This window comes from Pyrus communis, chromosome 3 (assembly GCF_041283825.1).
Source record: "Pyrus communis isolate YQ-2024b chromosome 3, ASM4128382v1, whole genome shotgun sequence".
NCBI lineage: Eukaryota > Viridiplantae > Streptophyta > Magnoliopsida > Rosales > Rosaceae > Pyrus > Pyrus communis.
In genome coordinates this window covers 16610716-16632586 of record NC_142567.1, presented here as the reverse complement: position 1 = coordinate 16632586, position 21871 = coordinate 16610716, and the positions used below count along the sequence as shown (strand labels likewise).

General features: G+C 37.1%; 3 protein-coding genes across 5 annotated transcripts; 2 read left to right on the top strand and 1 right to left on the bottom strand.

Annotated features, from left to right (window-relative positions):
- The first annotated feature begins 4047 nt into the window (after positions 1-4047).
- TSL (Protein kinase superfamily protein) lies at positions 4048-12611 on the top strand. Of its 3 annotated transcripts, XM_088691126.1 has the most exons (17): positions 4130-4260; positions 4365-4597; positions 5534-5623; positions 6013-6219; positions 7352-7408; positions 7628-7735; positions 7892-7936; positions 8654-8766; positions 8934-9000; positions 9369-9435; positions 9634-9728; positions 9843-10022; positions 10180-10390; positions 10500-10764; positions 11019-11073; positions 11316-11477; positions 12162-12611. In XM_088691126.1, the coding sequence occupies exons 2-17, from the start codon at positions 4370-4372 to the stop codon at positions 12255-12257; spliced, it is 2046 nt and encodes a 681-aa protein (XP_088547252.1). In that variant the 5' UTR covers positions 4130-4260; positions 4365-4369; the 3' UTR covers positions 12258-12611. The 3 variants fall into 3 exon arrangements, with proteins under 3 accessions (XP_088547251.1, XP_088547252.1, XP_088547253.1); XM_088691125.1 differs by having other exon boundaries at positions 4048-4597; XM_088691127.1 differs by lacking the exon at positions 7352-7408 and having other exon boundaries at positions 4225-4597.
- A 448-nt stretch (positions 12612-13059) lies between these two features.
- Positions 13060-13691, top strand: CRR42 (DUF3148 family protein). The gene is made up of 2 exons (XM_088690249.1): positions 13060-13400; positions 13515-13691. Exons 1-2 carry the CDS (start codon positions 13117-13119, stop codon positions 13621-13623), a joined length of 393 nt encoding a protein of 130 aa, XP_088546375.1. The 5' UTR covers positions 13060-13116; the 3' UTR covers positions 13624-13691.
- A 3201-nt stretch (positions 13692-16892) lies between these two features.
- LOC137746030 (squamosa promoter-binding-like protein 12) lies at positions 16893-21662 on the bottom strand. The gene is made up of 3 exons (XM_088690360.1): positions 21473-21662; positions 20900-21374; positions 16893-16977 (listed from the first exon to the last, which is right to left on the bottom strand). The coding sequence occupies exons 1-3, from the start codon at positions 21660-21662 to the stop codon at positions 16893-16895; spliced, it is 750 nt and encodes a 249-aa protein (XP_088546486.1).
- Between the last annotated feature and the right edge of the window lie 209 nt (positions 21663-21871).

Sequence of the window (21871 nt, the reverse complement as noted above, 5' to 3'; positions counted from 1 at the left end):
GTAGATTTTATTAGTTGATAATTTTAGTTATGATTTCATGCATATTAAGGCTTCGTCACCCATCTAGGTGATAGCCTGCACACATCGGTTTGGTGTTCACTAGACATTGGGTTCGGAGTGTGTCATGGTGGGTATGTGGCTAAGGAATCTTGTAAGTAATCCAGTTAACCTTCGTTCTTTGTTGCATAATTGATTTACAAACAACTGGATGTGTAATTGAGCTTACATATCATATTTATCATTTATTTTTCCATTGTGCTAATATTAAATTAATTTCAATTATATATCCGGAAATTCAATTTTTTTTTCTCTTACAAATTTTGGATTCCAAATGCAGTCTCTCTACTTATAACCACAATAAATTTTTTGGTGTTTAATTTATTACAAGCTATATAACTACTCTAAATTAGACAAATGGAAGGGGAGATATGAATTCATGACCTAGCAAGTCGAAAAATTAGGACATAATTCCTATAGTAATTCATCACTTGCACTTGATGTTTAAAGTTGAAGACTTTATTATATACATCCTAAGAAACTTAACTTGAGTCTTACTAATCTCTGAAATTAAAATTTTGTCACTTAACTCTTTGAAATTCAACTCGTGTTAGAGCTACAAAGGGTCATATTCAGTGCCCACATACAATTTGAATGGATTTGTTAACAGAATTTGTCGGTATGAAGCAAAGTGAGACACAATTTGAGTTTCAGAAGATTAAGTGACAAAACTTGAATTTGAGGAGTTAAGTGAAGCCCGAATTGCATTTGATGGGATGTTGTTGTGAATATCCTAAAGTTAAAACATTGGATTCCAATTTCCAAACGTTGGACAATAAAAGAAGACATTTAAATAAGGGCACCGACATACATACATGACTCCCACAAAAAAATTCAGGCTTATTTTTATTTATGCCCCCTGGAACTACATTTTGGTCTCACTTTACAATTTGCAACTCCAAAATCACCACTTTACTTCCTAAAACTCAAAATTCGTACCACTTGACATGTTGACTTTTTCTTCTCCCTAAAACTTATAGGTCGTCTCCTGAACATATGTGGGGCCTAACATATAATAAGACTATGCCACATGTACAACAAATTTGATTATAAACCTCCATTATGCGTTAGTATTCAACTATCATATAATATTAAGTTCAAAAGAAATTGATGAGATGAAAAAGATAAAAAAAGGAAATTGATTAGTCTGCCTTACCCAAATTTAATCCACATAAGAAATTAACATATCTAAGGCAATGTGGAGCCAAGTTTGAGTTTTATAGATAAGACTTTCAAGTTTTATGAGGCAAACTAGGATAAAAAATTGAGTTCGATGGGGCAAAGTAGAGCAAACTTAGAGTTTTAAAGAGTAAAGTGATGACGTTTGAGTTACAGGGAGCAAAGTAAGATTAAAATTAGGATTAATCTCAATTTACTATCCTAAAGTTTCTTGATTTTCAACATTTGGTACATAAAGTTTTTTTCATCACAGAGTGGTAACTGAAGTCATAGTTTTGGGACACTTTTATACTTATGTTAAGATTGTTGTTCAATCAGCCGTTAACTAGTCACGTGGCCGCGCGAATGGACAATAACGAAGAGCTACGAGTCAAAATGGGCCCATATGGATATTAAAAAATTAAAAATTAAAAAATTAAAAAAAATCATTTTTTTTCCGATCGTTTTCTACCTCCCCCGTTTGTCCGTCCCTCCCTTCTCCCTTTGTTATCTCCATTGCACGAACCCACCAAACCTTCCTACCAGATTCAGTCGATGACGTAGTCTGTCTTGGGCTGCTGCTTTAAGATGCGGCAGTCAAAGAGATCGTTGACGAAGCATTGGCATCATGGTCCAAATCAGAGGCCACATCAGAACCAATCTCACCTGGCCTTGGTAAAGAAAAGTCAAATCATTAAAGATAACGATTAATTACCCAACTCCTATATTTAATACATCCCTAATTGAAGATCGACTTCATTCAAGTAAGTAATCCCTATTTAAATCAATTAGGGATAATTACTCAATTATCTCAAGATATTATTTCCTATTTAATAACTTGAGAATATTTCTCCATAAATGTCACATCCCGGCCCGGGGCGCACCACTTCCCGGGCCCGCTCCACCACCGTAGCACGATATTGTCCGCTTTGGGCTTACCATTCCCTCACGGTTTTGTTTTTGGGAACTCACGAGCAACTTCCCAGTGGGTCACCCATCATGGGATTGCTCTAGCCCCCTTCTCGCTTAACTTCGGAGTTCCTACGGAACCCGAAGCCAGTGAGCTCCCAAAAGGCCTCATGCTAGGTAAGGATGAGAATATACATTTAAGGATCACTCCCCTGAGCGATGTGGGATGTCACAATCCACCCCCCTTAGGGGCCCGACGTCCTCGTCGGCACACACGCGACCAGGGTTAGGCTCTGATACCAATTTGTCACATCCCGGCCCGGGGCGCACCACTTCCCCGGCCCGCTCCACCACCGTAGCACGATATTGTCCGCTTTGGGCTTACCATTCCCTCACGGTTTTGTTTTTGGGAACTCACGAGCAACTTCCCAGTGGGTCACCCATCATGGGATTGCTCTAGCCCCCTTCTCGCTTAACTTCGGAGTTCCTACGGAACCCGAAGCCAGTGAGCTCCCAAAAGGCCTCGTGCTAGGTAAGGATGAGAATATACATTTAAGGATCACTCCCCTGAGCGATGTGGGATGTCACAATCCACCCCCCTTAGGGGCCCGACGTCCTCGTCGGCACACACGCGACCAGGGTTAGGCTCTGATACCAATTTGTCACATCCCGGCCCGGGGCGCACCACTTCCCCGGCCCGCTCCACCACCGTAGCACGATATTGTCCGCTTTGGGCTTACCATTCCCTCACGTTTTTGTTTTTGGGAACTCACGAGCAACTTCCCAGTGGGTCACCCATCATGGGATTGCTTTAGCCCCCTTCTCGCTTAACTTCGGAGTTCCTACGGAACCCGAAGCCAGTGAGCTCCCAAAAGGCCTCGTGCTAGGTAAGGATGAGAATATACATTTAAGGATCACTCCCCTGAGCGATGTGGGATGTCACAATCCACCCCCCTTAGGGGCCCGACGTCCTCGTCGGCACACACGCGACCAGGGTTAGGCTCTGATACCAATTTGTCACATCCCGGCCCGGGGCGCACCACTTCCCAGGCCCGCTCCACCACCGTAGCACGATATTGTCCGCTTTGGGCTTACCATTCCCTCACGGTTTTGTTTTTGGGAACTCACGAGCAACTTCCCAGTGGGTCACCCATCATGGGATTGCTCTAACCCCCTTCTCGCTTAACTTCGGAGTTCCTACGGAACCTGAAGCCAATGAGCTCCCAAAAGGCTTCGTGCTATGTAAGGATGGGAATATACATTTAAGGATCACTCCCCTGGGCGATGTGGGATGTCACAATAAAACCTTGGTAAAACCCTAAGGGAGGGGATAAGGGAGGGAGGGAGGGTCGGAGAGGTAGAAGACAACAAAAAAAAAAAAGCCTTTTTTTTTAGTTTTTTATTTTTTTTAAGGAAAACTAATGAAAAGAGCTTGAAAATTTTGAGTTTTAACGATAAGGACAAAATAAAGAGTAAAGTGAATAGTACCAAGATTGATTTTTTAGTGTAAAAATATGGTTTTTCGTTAAAGTGAACAGTACTAGGAGTTTTTCATTGAAGTCCAGTCATTGTCCATGTCGGCACCACGTCACCAGTTACGGCTAATTTAACAGCAACCTTAACGAATGTATGAAAGTGTCCCAAATTATAACTTCATGTACAACTTTGAAATAAAAAAAAATTTCATATACCAAACGTTGAAAATCAAAATTTTTGTAGGATAGTAAACTAAAATTACACCTCAAAATTGGGTTCCGGGCATGGCTAAAAATAACCCAAAACTTCATGTCGCCCACCCCAAAACCGAATGCGAAAAGGTCCCAAACGAGTCATTCAGTCAGTCACTCGTCCTTTTTCCACCGGTTTGCTACTTTTTGCTTTGCCCACCTGACAAAAGCTTCTTCTACAATCCACAGTCCAAGTGAGTCCCTTCCCTTTCCTTCTTCTGCCCAAATAGTTTTGAACCAAAACACCATCCATCTCTCCCTCCTCAATTTCCCCCTACCCTCCTCCCCTTCTCCGAAATTCAAAACCCTAATTCTCTCTCTCTCTCTCCCCAACATTGAGAGCCAACATAGAAGAAAATAGTAAAGAAAAGCAGAAGGCACAACACTCTCTCCTCTCCCATGGCTTAAAGTCAAAACCCCTTTTCGTCAAATGATCTGAATTTTTTTTTTTTTTTAAAGTTCACATTTTTATTTTTTACCCAAAATTGTTGACTCTCGTGATTGGCTTATTAGTAGCAATGTCGGATGACATGCTCATCCATTTCTCCTCCAACTCCTTCAACCAGTCGGACCACTCTCTGCCCACCAAGATTGCCAAGCTCGAAGCCCGAATGGTCGGCAAGGTCTCCTCCGCCTCCGCCTCCTCCGCCCTTCCTGCTCTCCAGCAGCAACAGCAGCAGCAGCAGCCGAGATTCACCACGGCTGACTTGGCCGAGCCTTCAACTTCGAGTGATTCCGACGACGATGTAAGCTCTTTCTCTCTCAATTCTGTACCCAATGCGTGTAATTCAGTGAGTTTGTGCTTTCAATTTTAATTTACCAGTTGGGATTGATTCTAATGGCAATTCGTAAGTAGTTTAGCGAATTGATCAAATGGGGATAAGTTTATTTACATTTCTTATGTCTACTCAATACTATTTCAATCAATGAAGTTTCGTTGTTGCCGGTATAAGCTAATTATAAATGGAATGCACTTTGATGTCTGCGATCTTAGGATTCAAATTGTCTCATTAATCAGAAAGCGATTCTTTGTTATTAGGTTGAACTGTTGTTCTAAGAGTGTATTATTGCTTATTAAAACGGTCTTTATCTACCTTACTTAAGTGATTCACTAAAATCAAACGATACAGTGTTCTAGGTGATCGAAATTGCTCAGGTCTTTCCATGCTTGATAATTAAATGCCAAAATAATGAGACTGGATATGTCGGACGAATCAAAACAATATTTGGACTAGTAAATACTGAACTGTTGGACTAAATTATGCAACTAGTATGGGAAATTTTCTTTTCTTCATACCATTTATATAACCATTTACGTTTGTGAAATTTGCATTCACTATTATGGTTTCCTTACCGGGTTGGGATTGCATCCCCCCGTCACCATTTTTGGAATTTTTTTTTCCTAAGAATTTTTGGTTTATAAGAAACGAAGTTGTTAATAAAGTCGAGATAATAGTATTATTCACCAGTGAACGAAAAGTCCATGTTCAAAACAAGAAAATACCAAAAGGAGCTATCTTATCCTTTGAAAACAATCAGTTACGTATCATTATATTTTCATTTAGAATTTAAATATTTTTAACGGTTTTAAGTACATAATTCTCATTAAACTGACTGACTATCAGGTCTTGGATCGTTTCGATTTGCTATGATTTATGTTCTAGTTCATATTCTTATGACAGAATGGAGGGGAGTTTCTGATACAAGCCAACACTCAGAAGCGCCAGAAACTTCAAGAAGATGGTAGTTCAACTGTTCTTGAACATGTTGAGGTAGGCTCTTGTTCAAGTTAAATTTGGTTAGAAACTTTAGGATAATATTGTAGCCATTGATTTTAGTTTATAATACACACTATAGTATCTTGGCTTCAAATGATATATCTAATCTGTTCTAACATGTTTGAGGCAGCACAATTTTAGAAAACTCATCAAAATACGATTTAGATGAAAAGTTGGGATCATGGTTTTCAATTACTTCTTTTATTTATTTTTTATTTTTTACTTTTTACATTGAAAAATCGTTTTCTGTCTAACTTTCTTCCCCATATAACCCCACTTAGTGGGAAAAGGCTTTGTTGTTGTTGTTGTTGTTGTTTCTTTCCCATATAAAATAAATTTATATAAATCAAGAAAAAAAAATCTGAAATAAAAATCACATGCAGGCAGTGGTTGATGGGAGGCAGATGGTTGTAGAAACTGTTGATACCAAAGCAACTTCTGATGTAAATAAAAAAAAGCATGGGCGTGGTAGGGGGAATTCAATTTCAGGTAGGGTTCGTGGTTCAAGAGTCAGTGATCAGACAAGATTATTAGTTACTCCTTCGACAGTTTCACCTCTCAATGGTCAGTCTGAGAACCCATACAATAAGGTACGCTCGTACACTTGAGCTATTTCAGTTTAATCCTTATTCTTTTAAGTTAGCAGTTGTTTTCTGTGCATCATTATTCTGCATCGATGCCATCATCAGGCTGTTATCGCTTATGCTTCATATGTTATTTCTAAACGTTATCTACTGTATTCTGTTACCAGAACATGTTTTTTTCCTTTTAATGGACTGGGCCACCTATATCTATTGTTCTCTGTAAAAAAAAAAATTCTCGCTATTTCTTTTCTTTGCCATTGTTTTAATTTTTTTTTTTTAAGATCATATTTGTTAGATAATTGATTGAGGGTCTGTTAGCCACGAATGGAGTTTTATCAGGACCTGCATCTTCTTCTTCTTGCCATCTGTCTATTTTTCTGATTGAATTATTGACTAGGAAGTGCCAATGTATAAATGTCACCTGGTAATGAGGTGACATTGACTGGAACTGCTTATTGCTTGGTTTACACACATGGCCCTGTGTATGCTTTTGATTGAAGTTTCAGCTAATTTTGTTCTAAATATTTTATGATGTTAAAAAAAATGAAGGCTTGTTTGTGAATTTGCCCATTGTGTCACTTACACCTTACATGTCTTCCTTTTTACTAGGTGATTAAAATTGTACTAGTAAAGAAGTGACTGAAAGGATCTGCAAATCACATTGAAAGGCAATATATGGTGATTATTGTGGTGTGATGGCAAATCATGTTTCCATTGGCGTGAAAAAAATGCTCAGCAGAAACTTTAAAAACCATGTATAATCTTTTGATAAAATTTACAATTTGCCATTTTGAACCATCCCCGCATCCTATTCCATGCATGTTTAATCTGATCCCTCTATCAAGTAGACTACAGTCAGATTTAGAGTATCTATGGAAGAGACTATGATTTTTAGCATCTATAGGGGTGTCAGCACAAAAACACTGGGATAATTCAAATCAGCTTAATTTAGTTGGGAGTAATGAGCTGATTGAAGTTTTTCTTCAAATTTTCTGGTATGTACATCATTTATGATTGATGGAGAACTTGTCTGTCCTGACTTGTACTTCGTTTCTCGTTGGGGTTTATTCTTGTTGCTGTATGTAGAACAGAAATATTCATGAGCACACACTGCTGTCTTACACATTCATACTTGCAGGATAGGGATAGCAGGCCTAAAGAGCAGCTTCGGAATGACAACTGCTCTTCATTAGATGTATGATTTGCGGATTTCTTAAGTCGTTTTGCAATTATTTGTTACTCTTTAGAAGGTACTTATTGGGTGGGGGTGGGGGTGGGGGTGGACGTGGGAGTTGAGTAACAGAACTGCCTATTGTCTCTTCCCTGGCTATCTTTTTACAGTTCAAGCATTATACTCAAAATGGTTACCCTAGAGGCACATAATTCATAGTTTTACTATTCTTTGTCAAACTAGGAGGAGATTGCATCTTTACGTGCAACAGTTGCTGCGCTAGAGGAGGACTTGCGAAAATCACGTCAAGAGGCCTCTGATTATCAGAATCTTTGCCGTCAATCAGAGAAGGTAATTAAGTAATTGCCACTGTTGTCATGAAAACAATGTATATGCTAATGTAGTGTCACTTTCTTCTTAGGCTCTTGTCTAGAATGAAAATCTGTTCATCTCTGCTTTCTATTTTTCATAGCCTTTCATTGTTACCTGTGAATCTGTGATGTGTAGGAATTGAATGATGTAAAAGAGCTTGAACAAAAAATGAAGCCAAAGGTGTGCTCTTCTGGACAATTTATATTCATCAGTATTTCCAATTAATCATTATATAGAATTATTGTTACTTTTAAAATTTTTCTGCGACATTGTTGCATTTTGTTCTTTATTGACATTGTTGCATTTTGTTCTTTATCTTTCACTGTCAATTTTCATGGGAAAACAAAGTACAGATAGTAAACTTTTATACTAAGTTGCGCTTTTCTGTTTTAATCTCATTACTAATAATTTCAGTAAGCTAGTTTGGTTGACCATGTTTGCAGAAATAAAGATACACTATGTCCATTTGCTCGAAGTAATTTTTATTATACCATTCATGTCAGTTTAAAATTTGTGGGCTGGTTCTAGTTCTTTCCCTTTATTGCAGGGCAGCATTGGAGTGGTCATCCAGTTCTCAAACAGCCTTTAGTTTAAATTAACAGACTAGTGTGTGCATACTCGCATACACAAATGTCATTTTAATAGGATACTTGTGCATTAGTTTCGTGCAAGATAGTTCATCTCTTAGATTCATTTACACATGAATCATGATATAATGTTGTAATTGCTGGAAGCCTTGACAGAAGTTCTTTTGTAATGATTATGAGCTGTTAGATTCATTTTTCTGTATATAAGCAGTGGGTCAGAATGATTTCATTCTGCGTGAATTTTATGTTTATCATTGGTATGTTGGAACATAGTTGTGACAGATACAAGTTCTGGTTTCGACTTATGCAGAGAACAAAAGTGATCTCTGATCTGCTGATATCTGTTTCGAAAGCAGAAAGGCAGGAAGCAAGGTTGAAAGTACGACAGGACTCTTTGAGGCTTGGCAATGTGGGTGTCATCAGGTAATGCATCATTTTATTTTAGCTTCTATATTTGGTACTTTGAAAGGGTTCTTCATGCTTGAGGGATTTCCTTATCTTTTGGTTTCAAAATTTTTATGGGCTCCTCTCATCCTAGTGATTCCATTTTTCATTATATATTCGCAAATAATTTTCTTTTTCCATTGCAGAGCTGGAACTGTCATATCTGAGACATGGGAAGATGGGCAAGCCTTGAAAGATCTCAATGCTCATCTTGTATGTTCTTATCAGACATTTTTCTTTTTCATGCAGCTATGTTTATGTTTATGTTTAGCGACAGTGAACTTTTCTACTTTGATGGTGTTCTTTTTGTCCACTTATCAAATATATGAACCCTTTTGCAAATAGAATTGCATTTCATAATGCTTGAACCAGAAAGGGCTACAAAAGAAAAGAGCAGTTGACAAAAACAATGACAGTATTATGGTTTCCCCAGCAAGGTCACATTAGGATTCCAGACTACTTAAGGGAGAGGATCACATTTTCTTTTCTCTCTACAAATGCTGTCTTTTAATAAATTATTGATCGTTGTACCTTCTCTTTTAGATACGGCATTTATTAACATTGTTATGTTAATTTTCTAGAGACAATTATTAGAAACTAAGGAGGCTGTTGAGCGGCAGCGAAAGTCATTGAAGAAAAAGCAAAGTGGTAAAGTTCTTATGCATGACTGTTCTAATTACCTTTCTCATTTTGGTTACTTTGGTTTAAACCATGTTCCAGGAATTTGATCATTTTTTGGGGCAATTTAATTATATGGTGTCTGCTGGATTTAAGCTCCATTTCGCTTTCTCTGTCTCTCTCACTATCTATCTATCCATTGGATTTACGGATTTTCAATATCTGAAGATAAGGGTGATGGAGTTGATGCCGAAACTGGAATGCAAGAAGAACTTCTAGTCCAGGATGAGATCTATAAATCCCGTCTAGCCAGCATCAAACGAGTAAGCTTACTAGTTTCTTTAATTTCGGTTTTGGATTTTTCCGTTCTCCTTTTATTTTCATTAGGAAGTCCTTGTTTTCTCATTTGTTTGTCATTCAACCATGGACTTCTGTAGGAGGAGGAAGTTATCCTCCGTGAAAGAGACCGATATGAACTGGAGAAGGGAAGGCTTATACGTGAAATGAAACGCATACGAGATGAGGATGGTTCCCGTTTTAACAATTTTCAGATTCTCAACCACAGATATGCCCTCTTAAATCTCCTTGGCAAAGGGGGATTCAGTGAAGTTTACAAGGTCGGAACTTTGTGAATTTTAATATCTAAAATTATTTCCACTAAGTTATAGTAAATGTTATATTTTGGAAGAAAAGTCTAGATAATTCATTTGCCAATGTTGGCAATTGTAAAGAAATACCTTTTTGCAGTGATTTGAAGTGAGAAATTTCCAGCAGGCATTTGATTTGGTAGGGCATAGATACGTTGCATGTAAACTTCATGGTTTAAATGCTCAGTGGAGTGAAGAGAAGAAGCAAAGTTACATACGACATGCAATCCGGGAGTACAATATACACAAGACTTTGGTGCATCATCACATTGTTCGACTTTGGGACATTTTTGAGATTGATCAAAATACATTCTGCACTGTCTTAGAGTATTGCAGTGGTATTTATACCATCAACATTCTGTCCTTTGAATAATCTTAAAAAATTCTTGTCTCATTCTTTCTTCATCTTCTTTTTGGTTTTATTGATATTTCCTTGTGTACCCTCAGGGAAAGATCTTGATGCTGTCCTTAAAGCAACACCTGTGTTACCCGAGAGGGAAGCTAGGATCATTATCTTTCAGATATTTCAAGGTCTTATATACTTGAACAAAAGAACACAGAAGATTATACATTATGATTTGAAGCCTGGAAATGTTCTATTTGACGAACTCGGGGTTGCAAAAGTGACCGACTTTGGTCTTAGCAAGATAGTGGAGGATGATGTCGGATCCCAGGGTATGGAACTAACATCCCAGGGTGCTGGGACTTATTGGTAAGTGATGCAACTCAGCTTATGTACATATGCAGGATTACAATTTCTTAAAGAAAAGAAGTTCAGCTTCCCTTGGGAATTTGAAACGATGTTTGAACTTGAAAATTAGATTCTTCACCTTAATATATTTATGTAGTCCTGTTGACTTTTTGGCTGCTACTGTGTCTTCCAGTGGCTCTCCTCTGTCTTCTTCTCCTTGACATTTTTGTACATTTGGTTTAAGTAGCAGAATATTTAATAATTCCTTATTGCAGGTATTTACCTCCTGAATGCTTCGAGCTCAGCAAGACACCTCTTATATCATCGAAGGTTCGTGACTTTAATAAGTTTGTATCTCATAGGTAGATTTTCTGTTTTATATCAATTTTGCTATAGCCTAGTCTAGACATGTAAATTACATCGCGTACTAGACTACAGATAGAATTGGTGCCCCCAGAATCTTCTTACTTGGAAAATAACTTATCAGAAAGCCAAACTGTTTCTCCTCTGACCTTTATTCTCCTCAACTTGGGTCCCAAGGTTTTTTTAACACGGTCTCTCTTGGAAAGCAGGTTGACGTCTGGTCAGCAGGTATCCTTTTATACCAAATGCTATTTGGAAGACGCCCTTTTGGGCATGATCAGACCCAGGAACGAATACTACGGGAGGACACAATTATTAAAGCTCGAAAAGTTGAATTTCCATCCAGACCTGCCGTCTCAAATGAAGCAAAGGTGAGTTGTGCTCATAGTTGGCACATCATGCTTAGTTTTTCTTTGATGGAAGTAGTTGGTTCTTAGAAATAATCTATCTTGTTCTTCAAGATAAATGATATAACCTGGGAAACAAATTATGCATGGGCTGCTCACTAGACCAAACATCTTCCTGGAATCTATAGTCGACCAGTTGAGAAAAAAATAATATACAAGTCAAAGTCAATCCAAGAGGTTTTTGTTTATGTATATGGGCTTTAGAAAGATGGTTTCTTTTTAGAGTTTTTTAGTATTGGTTGGTGTTTTTATCTTTAGGAGCCTATTGTATATCTATGAGACTACGGGTATTTTAAAGCAGAGAAATTTTGATGAATGAAAAATATTATTGAAGGACTTGGTTTCTTGAAGGCTTGGTACCTTAACATCGTCATCTATAGCAACATTTTGAGCAGTTCTTCAAACTTCTTTTCTCCTATAGTTATTTGATTACGAAAATACTATCATATTAGAAGACCATAACCATAGTCAGCACAGCACCCACCTAGTGGCATCCTACCTTGAACGGGTTGAGGCTGATATGATTTAGTTGCCAATAAACAAGAGACTGTAGGGTTCATCCCCTTAACTCTCCACGTTTATTGATGGACGTGTTTAGGTGAATTCTGAGCAACTTGGTGATACCATTTTGCATGTTTCTGCTTGCAGGAATTTATTCGCCGCTGTCTAACATATAATCAAGCAGAGAGGCCAGATGTTATAGGGATTGCTCAAGATCCATTTCTCACATACTCAAAGAAGTAAATCTTTACAGCTAAGAAGACCCGAGAGCTGGGCGCCACAGGATTTTGTTTGTTTTCCTGCAATACCAACAAGGAATTTTGTACAGCTTGTAAAGATTTATTACTCATTGTTGATGTGGTGTACTTCCCTACGGGCGAAGGCTGTAGATTTGGTTATTCAGCAGCCTAGGTATGCTTCTGAGTTATTCTTTGTTCGATCATGCGTTGGCACTCTCGTTTTGGGAAGAAAAATAGTGTAAAGAGTAGGGTTTACATGAAAGGATTTTGAAGCTTCGCTTTGGTAATCTTGTACGAATGGCGGGGATAAATTTTTTGTTGTCCTCTATGATGCAATGCAACTTTGATCTCTGTATAATGTACTTTTGTTTTTGGGACAGACTATGAAATGTAGTTAGAAAGTTGAATTCTATCTATATAATGTTGGACTGAAATGAAAGAAGGGGCAGTTTGATGGAGTTGTAATTGCCTTTGGTGGAATGAATTTCATTACCAAGGATTTGAAAAAAATGAGCGTGATTCATACTCATGCACATTCATGTGTTTATTAACAACCAAAGAATTGTTACTTTTATTTTTCGAAAAATACTCCAACTAGTATTTAATGCTTCGATTTGGTTTGATTTGGTTTGACCAAATATCAACATTGAAATCGAACCAAACCAAACCATTTTTAATCGGTGGTCGCTCTTATTTCTTCCTAACTTTGTGTTATGTCTTAGTCAAGTTGACAAGTTGTACATACGGTCGACTAGTATACGGCTACATAACATACTGACGCCTAAGAGCCGCATAAATATTATCCCATATGTTTACTATTTAGACGAGAGAGTAGTACTAGTACGTGCTATTCCAATCCAGTTATGGCATTATCCTTCTTCTCTTCCACAACTGCAGTTACATGCTCAAAGCTCCATCGCAATCCAACCCTTCAATTCAACACCATAAACGCCCATAAACAAAGCTCGAATGTCGTCTGTGCCATTGCGGAGCCACCACCAGAGTCCGGCTTGCCGGCAAGGAAATCCAACCTTGCTGTAGGCTCTCCAATAATCGTAACCGAAGCTCCCAGAATGATAAAAACTGCAGCATCCGTTCCATGCCTCCGGGTTAACTCCGGCTTAGTCAAACCAGGTGACGTCGGAAGGTAATTAAGTATGATTAATCATGTGCATTAATCAATTAATTAGATGTTTAACTTGCTAAAGCAATATCAAATTATCAATGTGTGAATGTGTGTGTGTGATATTTCTTGGTGCAGAATTGTGTCAAGAAAGCCGAAGGATGTGTGGGCAGTACGGCTTTCAATTGGCACTTACCTCATTGATGGGAAATACTTCAAGCCCTTGGAGTTGGACCTTGACCAATAGACTAGTGATTTTTGTATTTTTATTTTACTTACTCATGCTATTATTAATACATTTTCCATAGTATTAAATGGACTGCATCTAGTTAGTAATTTAAACTTTCACTAGGGGTGAGCATGGTCCGGTGCGGTACGGTTTTGGGGTAAAATTGAAATCGAACCGAAAGCTATTCTGGTTTAATAGTGTGCACCGAAATGAAACCGAACAATTCGGTTTTAGTTTGATTCAACAGTTTTAATTTAGTTTTAGGCACGTTAAAAAATTGGCATACCTGGCATGCTTCAACTAAATGTATTTTTTTATATTGTTTCTTTCAATTTGTTTTGGTCCTCAAACAGGAGAGAAGAACATTTTATAGTAAGTAAAACCAAAATTGAAAACCAACCACCATACTAAAGTTCAAAGAAGTAACTTTGGGTTTGTTTCAAAAGGACAAAACAAATCCCAGCAAGCAATAACCACCATTCGTAAATTCAAGTATCCAAATCCAAATCAAGGTATTCAACATTCAAACAAATTCAAAAGTTCAAAACTTAGTCATTTACAAACTAAATGCTTTATGGCATTAGTACAACCCAATTGAAAAAAAATTGAAGATCTCTGTACTAAAATTACTTAAAACAAAGTTCAACATCAAAATGCCTTAGGCATTAGTCCAACCCCATTGAAAAAGTTAAAGTTTACCAACTAAATTTAAGTTCAAAGTTCGAACTGAGTTCAACGTCAAAATGCATTATGGCTAATTAAATTAATTATCTTTTATATTATGCGGTTCAGCTTGGTTTGATTCCATTCCAGATATTAGGAACTGAAACCAAACTATTATTTTTAGCTTTCAATTCGATTTTAAATAGAAACCTTTTCAAAATCGCAAAAAAATTGAACCATTTGTTGCGGTTCACTTTCGTATGTGTTTCATTTCAGTGCCCACCTCTATTGATTTCTGCGAAGGACTAACTTTGTGTCAAGAAACTTGATCCATACTCACAAATTGGACATGAATATGGGTTTTAGCCTGATGGGTCATGGGTATCCATGTTAAGGCAAATCTTAATTCATGTTGAGTCAAAATCCAATTTGAAATTCATAGATACTTCTTGTTTCTTTGATTGAAGTTCATTTTTTTTCTTCTTTTGTTGAAGATTAATTCATTCTCAAAATTTTGAGATGAATTTATCTTCTTCGTTGCAATTAAATTCTTATCATCAACTAAAACTCAAAACTTAATTCATGAAATTAAATTTTTTAAAAATTTCAATCAAACTTTTCATTGTCTTTCCAAAATAAACTAAACGACAATTTCATGGGAGTTTTAATGAAACACTTCCGGTGCTGTTCACTTTTAGCGAAAATGCTGTTCACTTTTAGCGAAAATAATATTTTTATTCTAAAAAAGTCACTTTTGGTACTATTCACTTACAACATCTTTTTGTCATTTTGATTAAAACTCAAAGTTTTCAAGCCATTTTTATTAGTTTTCCTCAATTTCATTCGTTTCTCCATCACCTTTGCTACTCACATTTGCAATCCAGTGCTTGACTCCTCGCAATGTAAAAAACATTCAACGAAAGAAAGTAAAAGTCCAAACATGTAACCAAATTTATCCTCAACATTGACATCGACATTGTCATCAAATGTGCAAGACGAATTCTTTGTGGAAGTCAAATGTGACAACATTAAAAAAAAAAAAAATGTTAATAAACCTAATAAGAAAATATAATCAATGATTTCTCTTAATATCTCGTGGCATATTCCAAATCCAATCTCGTGTACACATCAAAGTTTCTATAATATTTGATTGGAAACTGCTATGCTGTGGAGCCACAATTCTTCTGCAGGTATTGAAAGCTGCCTCTGAAGCAATTGTAGATACATGATTCGTCTAGTAATTTTACACAACTTTCGTATTGTGTCACAATATGTGTCAAACTTTATTGACATTATACCATGTCCAACCCTTGGGTTAAAATCTAAAATTTTTAACCCAGAAACAGTTTTTCGGCTCTAACCCTTATGAGTTAAATTTTTAGCCCGAAAATATTAAAGAATGAATTTAGGCTAATTTTTTTTTAAAGTAACTTTAAAAAAAAAAATTATGTAAACTATCCTAATTTAATTTTATGAATATTTTAACCGAAAAATATTTAGATTTTGATAAATATTGAAAATTCACTAAACTGACACCATGAAACTCATGAAACGCTATGGAAGAATATGAAACACATGATTAAGATATATAAACACGAAACACATACTAAATACATACGGAACACATGAAACACAAACCTACACACATGAAACAAAAACCTTCAATCATTCTCTATATAAGCATAGTTTGAATATCTAACCATCACACAACATATTCACCAATTATCCGTCTTTCATAGTGTTTATGTTTCCTCAAAATCATTCTTTCATAGTGTTTTTGTTTCCTCAAAATCATCAATATCTCATTAATGGGTGATAGGAGAAGATGTATCTTAGCGATGCAAATGACACAATACCTAGCAAACGTTGCAGCTAAGGAAGAAGAAATAAACAACGAAGAAGTTGAATTTGCAAACTCACTTATGCAATATGGACACCATACCGAGTCTAGCTATCGTGGTTCTATCACAAGCCATTCATTTGTGCAGCGTGATAGAGAAGAGTGTCATGATTGGATGATGAAAGACTATTTCATCGAACATTTAAGATATCCTCCTCATGGTTTTCGGAGACAGTATCGGATGAGGAGAGAGCTTTTTGAAAGCATCTTGAACATAGTTGTCCACTATGACCACTACTTTGCAAGGACCTCCATTCAATTATGATGACGTGCTAATTTTGCATAACATGATTGTTGAAGAATGAGTGTAAAATTGATAAAGATTCGGATGAAGAAGTGGATAACGACCTACCAACATATGCGAGAGCTATGGCAAGCTGCATTGAATATCTCGTTATGACCACATGCGAGACCAGACAGGATAGTATCACACTTGGTGAGTACATGAGACGTCTTAATAGAATTCAAGCTCTTCAAGGACATAACACACTCCAAAAAGATTTGGTTGAGCATATATGGCACCAAGAAGGAGAACAATGATAATTTTAAATGTGCTAGTATGTTTGAATTAAATTTAAGTGTGCTAGCATGTTGGTATTTCCTTGTAATAAATTTAAGTGTGCTAGTATGTTGGTAATAATTTTAAGTGAGTACATGTGTACAACAATGTGGCATCAAGTCTTTTGTCGAGTGCACAAAACGTCTAGTGTACAACAATGTGGCATCAAGTCTTTTGCCAAAAATCATACAAAAATGCATCATTATTATTATTGAAGGCATCAAGTCGGATCTTGAAAGATCCAAGTCTTCTGCCAAGAACCAAACAAAAATGCATCATTAGCAATTAGCACAATTAATAAAAACAATAATGAGTAAAATAACAATTAACGCAACATCAGTTAGCACAAATCGGATCTTGAAAGAATAAACCATAATTAATAGAAACAATAATTAATAAGCCATAATTAATAAAAACGATCATTAATAAATTACATAAAACTAATACAAACGATAACTAATAAACTACATAAAATTAATACAAACGATAATTATTAAACCACATAAAAATTAATACAACATTTTAGTGAATCATAATAATATTGACTGATAGGGGCATATTTATGCACCTTAGTTTAGCTTGTCTTGTGCATTTAAAGTGTTTTTCCTTAGTAAAGTAGTCTTTTAAGCTAGTTTTATGTATTTTCAGGATTTAAGGGCAAAGTATGCAAAAGGATGCATTTTGGAGCCTTTTGGAGCAAATTAGAGATTGGAATGGATATCATATGCTTGGAGCCAAGAGGATGGACGAAATTGAAGACTTGAAGATGATGATTCCTACTTAAACAAGGTTTCCTACTTGAAGTAGGAAAGTTAAATCCTAAAAGACCTCATGTTTGAGCAACATTGAAGACTCCTATCTATTCTAAGTCACAAAACAAAGTCTCTTGCATCATCAAAGTCCTTGCCGTGTATCCCCTTTGTGTTTGCCTTCCTTGCCGTGCAAGGAAGGGCCTTGTTTCCCATTCTATCATTTCAACCACATGCACTCTTCATCATTAAACCATATATATTCTCCCATGGATTAATCACCCAAGCCATATAACAATCCCTTGCCGTGCAAAACCATCCATTCCAGCATGAATCCTTAAGCCGTGCATTTCATATCCATTTTCCAGCTTTCCCACTTCATCATTGCAACACATTCTCTTCCATATTCCCTCTTTAATCCACATGCATTCATCATCATTCACCCTAGCTGTCACTCACATGCATTTCCTTCATTATTTCAGCCACATGCACCCATAATCATTCACTCCCCTAGCCGTGACATGCATTCATCATTCAGCAACTTTTCCTAGCTGTTTTTCACATGCATTCCCTTCATTATTTCAGCCACATGCACCCATAATCATAGAGCCACATGCAATCTGATAGGAGCATATTCATGCGACTTAAATGGCTTGTTCTCGTGCATTTACGTTATGTTTCTTTAGTTATTTTAGTCCTTTAAGCTATTTTCGTGTGTTTGTAGGTCCAAAGGGCTAAAGGAGCAAAAAGATGCATTTTGGAGACTTTTGGAGCACTTTTGGGCTAAGGATGGATAGCTTATGCTTGGCGCCAAAATGTTGGACGAAATTGAAGACCAAAGTGTTGGAACTTTGTTCCCTTTAGTTTTAGGACATTTAAACCTTTCCAATTCCCTTATGCCGTGCATCTCCACCTTTCTCCCAAAACCATACACATGCTCCCATTACTTATCATAATCACATATCATATCACTTATCATTCACCACTTATCATATCATTCACCACTTATCATTCATCACTTATCATTCACCACTTATCACTTATCATATCATTCACCACTTATCACTTATCATATCATTCACCACTTATCACTTATCATATCATTCACCACTTATCATTCATCAAACACATGCATTCACATGTTTTCACAATCTGCCATCATTCCAACCAAAACCGTGCACATGCTATCACCATGCATTCACATGCACTTGTTCCTCCATCATTCCATCCTTTAAAACATTGCATATGCACTTTAATCATTCAACACATGCATCCATAATCATTTCTACAACCTTGCCGTGCACTCCTATCCCATTTCAGATTGCATTTCATTCATTTCACATGAGTTCCATCCTTTAATTCACTCACACACACTCATAATCATTCACATTTTGCAATCACATGCACTTCCTTTAATTAATTCATCCTAGCTGTCAAAGCACATGTACACTCACCCTAATCATTCACATAACTTTAATTCACATGCAAACACATTGCATTACCATTCACCACAGAAAAACACCATCATTGCCGAGCCTAATTCCCTTTGCATCCATTCCACATGCATTCACTTCATCATTGCAGCCACATTTCCACTCACATCCATTTAATTCACATGCTTTCACATGCATTTTCAGCCATGCACATTCACCTTGCATTTGCAGAAAATCCACTTCCTTTGCACATGCATTCATCATCATCACTCTAGTTTTAATTCACATGCATTTCAGATTGCATTCCATTCATTCCACCCTTTAATCACATGCATTCCATCTTTGTTCCAGCAATCCACATGCACAATCCACTCCACAAACATCCCATGCCGTGCACATTCAAACACTTTCACATGCATCTTGGCAGATTTCACATGCACACACAAGCATTAGCACATGCAACCTAGCTGTCATGTTCCCCCCATTTCACCTATAAATACTCATTCATTCATTCTCATTCATTCACAATTCATTTCACAACAGAAATTATTCCCTTGGGGCCGTGCCCTTCACAAAGCCCATCCATTCCATTCATACACTTCATCCATTGCAGAAATGTAGACCATAAACCACCTTTGTGCCGTGAGTCTTCCCCTACAAATCCAAACACCATCATTCCATTTCCACCACTCCCCAAACCACTCACACCATCAAACTATCCCTAGACCTTGTGCTACAACGAAGAGGAAGAGAAGAGTGCCTAAACGTTCATACAATTCAAGTTTGAGTTGTTGGAATGTTTAGGTGTTTCTTTGATTTCAACGTTTAATTTCAATACTCTTTGTTTTGTACGAATGAGGAATGGAAGATAAGAGGGCCTAAACGTTCATACAATTCAAGTTTGAGTTGTTGGAATGTTTAGGTGTTTCTTTGATTCTCTTTGTTTTGTACCATGAGGAACTAAACCCCCCTTGGTTAGGGGGTGATTCGAATATATGTTTATGCTTGCATTTTGATTTGAATACTTCTAATTGCGTTTCATAAGTTGTGGATTCAATTCGTTTAACTGTTTGATTGATAACTTATTTATGTATGTTCATTGAGAGTGCACACTTAATTTTCATGCATGAATATGACGCTAGAATATAAGTGAGTTTCACCTAATCGTTACGAACTTATATTCACAAGTAGTGGAGGTTGCTTATAAACAATCGCGTTAAACGAATTCTTGGCATAAGTTTCATTCAATCCATAGTAACGAATGCCTCGTCAACACTTATAATTTTCATAAAGCGTAATGATTCTTGCTTGTATCTCTTCTATGCATTCATGTTGAGGACTTGTGGGGAATGTTTTGAATTGTTGTATGCGCTAACCCATCCAATTCAATAACATTAGGAAGATTTGAAGGTTAATTAGTGCATCACGGTTAACCCGGGGTGTTGAGTTTCATGGTTTATTGAAATGCAATTGGAAATCATTTTATTATGCAAGTATAACATGTATGGAGATGAACCCCTTAGCCATTCTATCATCCATTCATTCCATTCCATCAAATTCGTTTTACAATCTGTTTCGTTTATTAACTTGTTTTGTTATTTCAATTTTCGTATAAATCTAAATCCCCCTTTACTTTAATGTCCAATTTAGTTAGAAATCAATTTAGTTTGTGCTTTTAAGTGTTTTGATTCATTTTATTTCCCAATTTCGTCCAAATTCACCAAAGTGCTCAAAACTGCCCAGAAAGTGATTTTAAGTAGGGCTGGGCACGGGCCGGGCCGGGCCCAATTTTGAAGGGACCGGACCGGACCTAAGTTCAAAGAGAACGGGCCGGGCCGGGCCGGGGATTACATTTTTTAATATAAGAACCGGACATTACCCGGCCCGGTTAGAACGGGCCGGTTCGGGCCGGGTCCACGGGTCCCTTTTTTTTTTTTTTTTTTTTTTTTGGTTGTTTGAAAGAAAAAAAAAATTGTACAGAACTAAATACAAAGTTAAGTATGAATTCCCGCTTGTCTGAGGTGGGCTTGATTTATGAGAATCACGCTGCATCCATGAAGGAAAACCAAGAGATGCAGTGCCTGGACTTGCAGGAACATGAGAATTCCCTAGGTTCTCTACATAATCCTGTGAATCATCGTATGTATTGTTTAAATCAATGTCATTTAACTGGAACCTTCTACTTGCAGCTTCCGGTGTAACTGATTTGGATTCAGAACTGTCTCTTGACGCAGGTAGTATCGGACAATGTCCTTTAGACCTTAAAGGGTCCTCAGTATTAACACCAGCATTCATATCTAGAACCTTTCGTGCAGTCTGGACAGATGTCCCACTGTCAAATAAACCTTGAGATCCCTGCAGCAATGTAGATATGTTTCTTCCATCAGCCGTACCAGCAACATTGGCTAAGCTCCTCAACAAATGAGATACGACATCCTGATCCTTTGTTTGATCAGAACTACTAGCTGCAATTTATATATGGCATAATATGTGGATTCAAATAAGTCTGAGATAGAATGCTTCACTAAGACAGAAGTGTACAATGAATAAGGCAAGTACTTACAGTGCATATTTGAGAGTATTCTCAGCAAGCTAATCAATAGATAACTGCTTCCGCTTTCATTGTTTAAAGAGCCTCCATTAACTGCAGTATCAGGATGTGCTTTTCTTCTCCTCCTATTATGGCCAGCCAAACGCCTACGGCAACTTCTCTTCCCTTCATCAAACTCTTGAAGAGCATGAAACCTGTCCATGAGTGTTAACCCCGTTACATTTAATTCAACAAAAGAAAACTTCTGCAGAACTCAACAATACCAAAAGAAGATTGATGAACAGCCACGGACAACAAACGCATGACAAAAAAATTTACACAACCAAACTCTGTATTTCAAGTTAATTCAAGAAAATCGGGGAAATGTTTCACCATCCCATTTAAAATCATTCAAATCCCATTCCAAACCCT

Coding starts and splice junctions, on each gene's coding strand:
- TSL (XM_088691125.1), top strand. CDS start 4,370: ATGTCGGATGACATGCTCATCCATTTCTCCTCCAACTCCTTCAACCAG. Junction 7,409..7,627: donor ACAACTGCTCTTCATTAGAT/GTATGATTTGCG, acceptor TTGTCAAACTAG/GAGGAGATTGCATCTTTACG. Junction 11,074..11,315: donor CACCTCTTATATCATCGAAG/GTTCGTGACTTT, acceptor CTTGGAAAGCAG/GTTGACGTCTGGTCAGCAGG.
- CRR42 (XM_088690249.1), top strand. CDS start 13,117: ATGGCATTATCCTTCTTCTCTTCCACAACTGCAGTTACATGCTCAAAG. Junction 13,401..13,514: donor AAACCAGGTGACGTCGGAAG/GTAATTAAGTAT, acceptor TTCTTGGTGCAG/AATTGTGTCAAGAAAGCCGA.
- LOC137746030 (XM_088690360.1), bottom strand. CDS start 21,662: ATGGACAGGTTTCATGCTCTTCAAGAGTTTGATGAAGGGAAGAGAAGT. Junction 21,375..21,472: donor AATACTCTCAAATATGCACT/GTAAGTACTTGC, acceptor TATAAATTGCAG/CTAGTAGTTCTGATCAAACA. Junction 16,978..20,899: donor GGGAATTCATACTTAACTTT/GTATTTAGTTCT, acceptor GGTTCTTGGCAG/AAGACTTGGATCTTTCAAGA.